We start from the raw sequence: 8,636 nt of genomic DNA, 5'->3' as shown, positions 1-8,636 counted from the left end.
AATTATAGCACATGAATTCACTTTATCCTAGTGAGGCGGCAAAAGAGAGGTAATACCATAGTAGATCTTGAATTTGTTGTCACTATTAAATCACTACCACCATGCTACTCCACCTAATATACACTTCTCCCCACACATGCTCTTGTATACAAGTTGGATCAGATTAAGTACTTAAGTCCACTAATGGATAAATATAAAACAGTCAACAATTTTAATAGTACTAATGAACAGAATTATAGTCGTTATTAGTGGCAATGCCAACAAACAAACAAGCTACAACTGAAAATTTAATCACGACATGATGTACCTACCTACTAGCGGGGAAAAGTCAGACTCACCAGTGGTGTGACCCAACTAGTGACCGTAAACAATTTTGCTCACATTACCATGCAGTGGGGGCCTCTTTCTCAGCCCACCTTCTTCCTCTTGGCCCACTCTTTCCCTCTTTCACACCGTTGCATCCCACCTCCTTCTAGTATCCTCTAATTAAGCCTCGCTACCTCCCGCCATATCCTCTCCAACCTCATGAGCTCATAGGTTAGCCAAGCGGGAGTCTCCACTTCACACAATAAGACCTCTTTGGAATGTGGTTTTGAAAATCCTAAATGTAGAAATGTAGAATGTTATAGTTATGTGAGGATTTTGGATGTTTTAGGAAAAAATATCCCTCGAAATAGAGGTGGATTTGATGCCTCTTAGAAAAATCACAAGAAATGTCAATATTTCATATTGCCTTAGGCAAAAATTGAGCTAGCAGTTCAGAACTCGAAGGCCTCATATGAAACATGTGAAAAGCTCACATTCTACTCTTTTGTAATCTATGAACATCTAACTTGCTATAGAGAGAGCACTTTTTTTTAATGTTTCAAAAGAATCTCACATGATAATGGGCCCCAAGGTGATTCCTTCAGGCCGCTAACAGGCCGTGGCGTTTTCTCGGAAGGGCCTCCTTGGCGTGCGTTGGCGTAGAGAAGCCTTCTAAAGCCCATAGCGTGGCCCGATATCTGTGGGCGTGGGAGTTCTCTGCCTGAGAGAGACACTGACGTGACGACAACACAAGCAAACGGCAAACCGCCGCCATCGCCCTCCTCCCGGCGCGCGCCAAAACCCGACGGCCGGGAACCCCCGCTCCCTCACGAGTCGCGGCGGGCTGGCGGCTCCCGAAGCGCCCCAATGGCGCAGGAGGAGAGGGAGCTCCAGGTCAGAGCCCTCGACGGGCGGTCTACCGCCGTGACGCTCGCCGCCGCCGCGTCCGTCCGGGACCTCAAGGCCGCGCTCCGGAGCTCCTTCGCGCCCGCGCAGATCTCCAACAACTTCCACCTCTTCCTCAAGGTGCACCTCCCCCGCCTCTCTGACCCTTTTGGTGGATGCCGTTGCCAAATTAGTTAGTCGCTCTTCGCGGCATTGGTGGATGGCTCTGCATTCGAAACTGCTACAAATACCTGCAGCTTTGTTTTCTGATGGTAGCATTTTTTTTCTCGTGATGAAGGGTGCTAAACTACGATTAGACGCCGAGATTGACAGCCTTGCTGTCAGCCATGGCGAATTCATTGTTCTCGTTCCCTTTACACGGAAGTCAGCGCAGTCTTCTCCAGCGGCCACCCCAGGCGAAGAGCAGAGTGCAAATCCACCAATTTCACCGGAAGTTGCGGCTGAAGCTAATTCGGCCTGGCAAGACATTATGGAGGACCTCTCATCAATACCGAGTAGCCCACATGCTGCTGATGCTGCACCGAAAGATTTGTGTTCTGGGAGCTATGAGGAGGATGTGTCAACTGGTAAAAGCCCGTCCACTGGACGTACAGTGAAAAAGAGAAAAATATTTAAGGAAAATGGAAGTAGTTCCAGGGATACATCTCGAGTGGACAGCGCGTCGGAGCAGCCTAGCATGAATAAGAAGAATGGTTTTGTCAAATCTGCTGCATCATCATGCCATGTAGGTTTCCGACGATTTAGTTCTCTATTTTGCCTTGTCAATTTTACTTTAGCTTCCACACAAGGTAGAATATATCTAAACTGTAGCCTAGTGTTGTGTCTACAAACAGGTGCTTTAGGCATATTCTAAGCATGGGTTGGTAGGACAGTATAATGAAAATGCATTTTGAATTGCAGGATAAACACCCGTTAGGACCTGCTGAAATGGTTGAACATCTGAAAAAAGGCCTTGGAAAGGAGGGGCAGGTTTCCACTCTTTTTGATTTTCTTAAAGTAACAATACCGATAAAACCATAATCCTTATGCTGCTGTGATTTATGTGTTTCAGATTGTACATATTGAGGAGATACCATGCAGAGGAGCATCATATGCAGAACTACCTCTTGATCTCTCAGAAGCTATGAAGGAAGCATTACAAAGTATTGGAATATCTAGATTGTACAGCCATCAGGTATTATGGAGTATGTCCTCTACTGTATTTGCTTACATTTTGTTGCTGGGGCTAATTCCTTCTGTTTCCTTGAACTCAAGTACAGTCCGAAGCTATACAATCTTCCATTTCTGGGAAGCATGTTGCAGTCGCAACCTCAACATCGAGTGGCAAGTCTTTGTGTTACAATATTCCTGTCCTGGAATCTCTCTCTCAAGATTCGACGGCGTGTGCTCTTTATATATTTCCGACAAAGGTATAGGCAGAACCACTATGTTGTAAGCACGGTTATGTGAATTTTTTGCAGAAACCCACTTGGCTGTTGTATTGCAGGCTTTAGCTCAAGATCAGTTGAGGACTTTACTGGAGATGAAAAAAGCATTTCACACTGATATTAATGTTAACATCTATGATGGAGATACTCCCAGAGAAGATCGTCTGTGGATCAGGGATAATGCCCGGCTGGTAAATAGGTGGTCCTGAGGCTATAGAGTTGTGCTTTATTTAATTTATTTATTTCAGCACATCGGATCACTTACTCTCTTCATTCTCAGTTAATTACCAACCCAGATATGCTGCATGTGTCAGTCTTGCCGTGTCATGGTCAATTTCGAAGGATTTTGTCAAATCTGAGGTAGACAAATGGTTTCCTTAGTCTTTCCTATAGTTTTATTTAGTCGTCAATTATAAATTCCTGAATGAAGTATGGTACCATTTCTGCGGTTTCAATATAAAGAAAGGCGTATGGAAAATGGTCAATTCCTAATATGAAATCTCAGGTGGAAGTGATTGAATTTCCTTTTTTTTGTTTCGTTCACGATTTAGTTTCATCACCTAGTGTAATTCTTGTTTTTCTTTATGCATTTTGTTAAATATCTCATTTCTTGTGCATTCCATAACGTGCTTTTGCTGAATGTACTCAGGTATATTGTCATTGATGAAGCACATTCATATCAAGGAGCATTTGGCTGCCATACTGCACTTATACTTAGAAGATTGAGGCGCATTTGTTCAAATAGTATGGATACTTTGTTGAACCATATTTTAGTTGTTGACTCGAGGCTTCATTTATGTTTCTACCAAAACTCTGGACTGCCGATTAGCTCTCCATAAATTGCAATGCTAATCCTTCATTTTATTGATTTGTGTGATACAAGTTAGCAGATATATACTTCAGTTTGGGCTACTCATGCAGTTACAAATATAATTCCTAACACTCCGGTCTTCTGTATTTGCAGTTTACGGCAGTCATCCTACATTCATGTTTTGTACAGCTACCTCAGCAAACCCACGTGAGCATGTTATGGTAGGTCATACTATAGTTTTGAAAATATATGGTTGTACCAAGAAAAAGAAGATAAACCAGCTCTCTTTAATAATTTTACTGTCTGTATAACATTCGCTTGTGCTCATTCTAATGTATCAGACTCTGGTCATTTTTGTCCAAACGCAACCTTTTCTCCCCATAAATGTCCCCTTGTTCTTTCTAAGATAAAAATTATTACCTAAAACACATATTAATTACTTGACCAAGATCTTACTATAGTAGATAATATTATTTTGAGTTGCCATCTTAATTTTTTTTTGCAGACTTAACTTATATACACTCTTTGGGAATCACATGCATTTTTCTTCGGGCATTTTGTTTTATCTCAGGAGCTGGCCAAATTGGATAATGTTGAGTTGATTCAGAAAGATGGAAGCCCGTGTGGTTCAAAATATTTTCTCTTGTGGAATCCCCCACTATATAGGACAAAAGAGGGAGGTTCAAAAGGTAGTTCAGTAACTAGGCGCTCAAGGTATTTGCACACCCTTGTTCTAATTAGGGTTCCTGATACTTTTTGTTCATTGCAAGTCTATAATTCAAATTTCAGCTATAATCACCTCTCTGTACATAACATGTTTGATTGTTCTTTGGTGGCTGGCATGACATTGAAAATTTCCCCCATTTCATTTTCATCTGGTTCAAAGAATTATTGCTAATAGCAGCTGTATTGCCAGCTAGACTCTTAACAGGATGGCTCAAAAGTTTAAATGTAGTTTAACATTAACACACCATATTACTTGAGATTGAAACCTTCTGTTAAACTCTATACTACCTTATTGTGACATCATTATTCAAAAGTACATACGCCTAAAAGTAAGGCATGTTTGCCTTTAGTAAGGTATTGTAGTTGCTTTACATCAAAATATGCGATGTGTAAGTTCTAAACTTCTAATGCAAAAAGAAATTCTTTACTTTCTTTCCGCCAAAAAGTGGTAAACCATGAGTCACCAGACCTCGCACATATTCAGTTTCCTACTGCATGCCAGTTATTAGCTGTTTATTCATACACTCTGCAGTTTTTTGTCAGATAACTTCTATTTTTGAAAAAACACTAATATATCATATTTTATTTGTTAGCCCAATAGTAGAGGTTTCGTATCTGTTCTCGGAGATGGTTCAGCATGGGCTCCGCTGCATTGCATTCTGTAAAACAAGGAAGCTCTGTGAGCTTGTTCTATCTTACACGTAAGAACACATTTTCACCTCTATATTTTTACTTCTCATTTTCTCTGTTCTTCTTTGAACTTTTATCTGGGTTTAGTTTCTATGTTCTTTAGATGATCCATCTGTTATTGTAGGCGCGAAATTCTCGAGGTGACTGCAAAAGAACTGGTAGATTCTATTTGTGTATATCGTGCTGGCTACATTGCAGAGGTTGTTATCTTTTTGGCATTTCTCTAATGTATAGTGCCGTTCTGTATGACTTTCATTCTGTTATACTACCCCTGTCCCATAATATAAGATGTTATTACATCCAATGTGCTCATATATTTGATGTAATAACATCTTATATTAAGGGACGGAGGGAGTAGATTTTAGCATGAAATTTGGCATTTTGACATTCTTAAATCTCACAAGTGCTTTGCAACATGTATTGATCTCCAATGCACAATAAAGAAATGCTCATGATACAGGTGTTATCAGCCGTCGCATCACATGCACCTTAGGTTGATGTTGTGGTGGATATGTTTTTTTTTTGTAAGAGAATGAAGCCCATGTTTACATTTTGATAGAAGCAAGTACAAAAGAGAAAAAAAAAGTTTTGCTTATTAAATTTGGAGTCGAAAACAAACTATTGCAGGACAGAAGAAAAATTGAGGCTGATCTCTTTGAGGGAAAACTTCGTGGTGTTGCTGCCACGAATGCTCTTGAGCTGGGAATTGATGTTGGACATATCGATGCAACATTGCATCTTGGATTTCCTGGTAGTGTTGCCAGGTAGGTGAAAGTGATCTTTCCAGTAGAGTTTATGTTTCTCTGTGAACCTGCTAAAATATGGAATTTTAATTGTAGTTTATGGCAACAAGCCGGAAGATCTGGAAGGAGAGCAAAACAATCATTAGCCATTTATGTAGCATTTGAGGGTCCTTTAGATCAGTATTTCATGAAATCCCCACATAAACTATTTGGCAGACCAATTGAGCACTGCCAAGTTGATTCACATAACCCAAAGGTAGGTCCATAGATCTGTGCTTACTGAACCAACTATATTGGTAAAGTTTAAAAACTTAAGTATCTAATTTTTCCTTTGGTTTTTTTGGAAACTTATTAAAGGTTTTGGAACAACACCTTGCATGTGCTGCTTATGAACATCCACTATGCTTGCAATATGATGAGAATCACTTTGGTTCTAGTCTGGATAGTATAATGACGACTCTAAAAGAGAAAGGTTATCTGATTAACAATCCGCCCGGACCTTTTTCTTCTACTATGTGGAATTATATTGGGCTGGAGGTTTGTCTATTCTTTATTCTCTACTGTATAAATCAACTCATTTTCTTTTTGTGTCAATAGTATTTTGATTTCTGCAGAAAAGACCTTCACAGACAGTGAGCATACGAGCAATTGAGCATGACAAGTACAGTGTGATAGACAAGTTAAATAACAGATTACTTGAAGAAATTGAGGAAAGTAAGGCATTTTTCCAGGTAATATGTTCTAACTGGTACATGACTATATTTTATACTTGTATAGCTATTTGAATATTCCTCACTGTTGGCAAAACAGCTACTAGATAAATTCATGAATTTACAATCAGTGCACCATATCTTATTTTATTTTTTAAAATTACCTATGTAATCCATTCTTGAGCCACAAGCACATGACTGTGTAATCTGAATTTTGGCATTAGTAGCTTATTATATCAATGGCCTTTTTCTCGATTTCAGGTTTATGAGGGTGCTATTTACATGCATCAGGGTGTTAATTACTTAGTTGAGGAGCTTGATTTGTCATCAAGAACAGCTTTCTGCAGGAAAGCTGATGTGAAGTATTACACAAAAACACGAGACTACACTGATATCAATGTCATCGGAGGAGATTTCGTATGTTCTTGGAAGCATTACAACACTTGATCTCATATATTATCGAAAGTATTCTGCTATTAAGTTGCATCCCCTCCAATATTGTTGAGCAATATAGTTTATATCTATTCTATCTTGATTTTCTAGACCTTAGTTAATTCGCTAATTCTGAGAACTATTGACCATCTCCTTTCCCATTAGATGTCAATGATACCACCTATTACTGTTAAGTGATTTGTTTGAACTCAACTTAGTACATTCAATCTACGTCTTGTTCCTCGTTTTTCCTTTTTTCTCTAGAAGAAACCCACATTTTCCTGATGTAATAGCACAAATTGTTCCTCCTATAATGGTTGACCACCTTTGTGTCTTTTCAGTTTCTTTTTTATATAAAAAAGGGAAAATTTATTAAGATCTTCAAGTCATGAGCTTCTCCCTAAGTGAAAAATCTTCAGTGCACTGACATTTTGTTCTCAATGATTAATTGGCTCTTCTCTTGAAGGCTTATCTTCCAACGGTTACATGCAAAACTAACTGTTTGAAGACAACTGCCCAAGCAAATGATTGCCAGGTGACAACCAAATGGTTTGGCTTTCATCGCATAAGTAAATCAGGCAATAAAATATTGGACAGCGTTGAACTTAGCCTACCTCCATATTCCTACAATTCTGAGGTGTGTGGATCAACTATAAATCTTGGCAACATTGTGATGCATTTTGCATGATTCTTAAACTTGTGGTTTGTATATGGAATTACAGGCTGTTTGGATACGGATTCCGCAGTCGGCGAAAATTGCTGTGGAGGAAAGGAAGCTAGAGTTTCGAGGTGGTTCACATGCTGCTTCACACGCTATGTTGAATATATTGCCTTTGTAAGTTCTTAATTATTTCTCTCAATCATTGATACAAAAAAATTGGTTTGTGGTGGACATTAGAAATTTTTGAAGGACAATTGTTTGAGAATATGGTCACATTGATAAAAAACAGTAGCGCATTTTTCATTCCCTGTTATAATTTGCCAACCACTTGTTTGTGAAGTGTTAACTCTGTTGTCGTGTTAAACTCTGTCATAATTTATTGCGTACTTCAGTAGTTAGCTCTTTTAATTGGGGTTGATTGTGTGTTGATTTGCGCAGGCATATGATGTGTACTTCTTCTGACCTAGGAACAGAATGTGTAAATCCTCATGAAACCCGTGGTATGCCAGAAAGAATCCTTTTATACGATAAACATCCTGGTGGTATCGGCATAGCATCAAAGGTAATGGGAAAACTAGCAAATATTCGGCCATGTAATACAGGCCATGCATGTGAATGATCTTGGTGTAAACCACATAATTTGTTTGTCTGTTCAATCTTGTAAGGTCAAAATAATTTTTGGGGAACTTCTACTTGCTGCTTTAGAGCTTGTTTCGACATGCAGTTGCATTAGTGATGCTGGTTGTCCAAATTGTATCCAAGTAAGTTCAAATATTATACCGAACTCATTGCCAGGATAAAGTACATATATGTTAGCGTCTTAGATCTGATAAGTTTCTGCTATTGTTTTTCAGTCGTTGACATGTAGCGAATATAATGGGGTTTTGGACAAGGAGGCGGCTATTTTGATCCTGAAGGTTTAATAATTTGTGTTTTATCTAATCACCATTTATCCTGCTACGTTATTACCACATAAAAGTGTTCTTGCCCTGAAAGATTCGCTGCATATGCAGGGAGTAATTGAACACGAGAGGTCGGATCTCGAAGTGGAAGAATCTGCTGATCATAGCTGATGTATAAAAGAGGTACAAACTGTGAGTTGTGACACATTGACAAAACATTCTTTCTAGGCCTTCTCCATTAGAAACATATAAGCATTCTTGTGGTTACCAATTGATTCATTCCATGTGCACACGATTGAAATTGAACATGTGTAACATGATA

General features: G+C 39.1%; 1 protein-coding gene across 1 annotated transcript; it reads left to right on the top strand.

Moving 5' to 3' along the window:
* The first annotated feature begins 1,173 nt into the window (after nucleotides 1-1,173).
* On the top strand, nucleotides 1,174-8,636 carry LOC124672790 (uncharacterized ATP-dependent helicase YprA-like). The gene is made up of 23 exons (XM_047208963.1): nucleotides 1,174-1,363; nucleotides 1,449-1,936; nucleotides 2,113-2,181; nucleotides 2,264-2,386; nucleotides 2,472-2,621; nucleotides 2,699-2,830; nucleotides 2,920-2,999; nucleotides 3,289-3,383; nucleotides 3,604-3,671; nucleotides 4,022-4,164; nucleotides 4,770-4,877; nucleotides 4,991-5,066; nucleotides 5,494-5,630; nucleotides 5,706-5,865; nucleotides 5,967-6,146; nucleotides 6,224-6,340; nucleotides 6,581-6,736; nucleotides 7,218-7,388; nucleotides 7,474-7,586; nucleotides 7,851-7,974; nucleotides 8,078-8,173; nucleotides 8,267-8,329; nucleotides 8,426-8,636. Exons 1-23 carry the CDS (start codon nucleotides 1,174-1,176, stop codon nucleotides 8,483-8,485), a joined length of 3,099 nt encoding a protein of 1,032 aa, XP_047064919.1. The 3' UTR covers nucleotides 8,486-8,636.

Source organism: Lolium rigidum, chromosome 7, assembly GCF_022539505.1.
Source record: "Lolium rigidum isolate FL_2022 chromosome 7, APGP_CSIRO_Lrig_0.1, whole genome shotgun sequence".
NCBI lineage: Eukaryota > Viridiplantae > Streptophyta > Magnoliopsida > Poales > Poaceae > Lolium > Lolium rigidum.
This window is presented reverse-complemented; position numbering and strand designations above follow the sequence as displayed.

Excerpts from the sequence above, each read along its gene's own strand:
- LOC124672790 (XM_047208963.1), top strand. The coding sequence starts at position 1,174 with ATGGCGCAGGAGGAGAGGGAGCTCCAGGTCAGAGCCCTCGACGGGCGG. Across the intron at positions 6,341-6,580 it reads AAAGTAAGGCATTTTTCCAG|GTTTATGAGGGTGCTATTTA; the intron begins GTAATATGTTCT and ends TCTCGATTTCAG. Across the intron at positions 7,975-8,077 it reads GTATCGGCATAGCATCAAAG|GTCAAAATAATTTTTGGGGA; the intron begins GTAATGGGAAAA and ends CAATCTTGTAAG.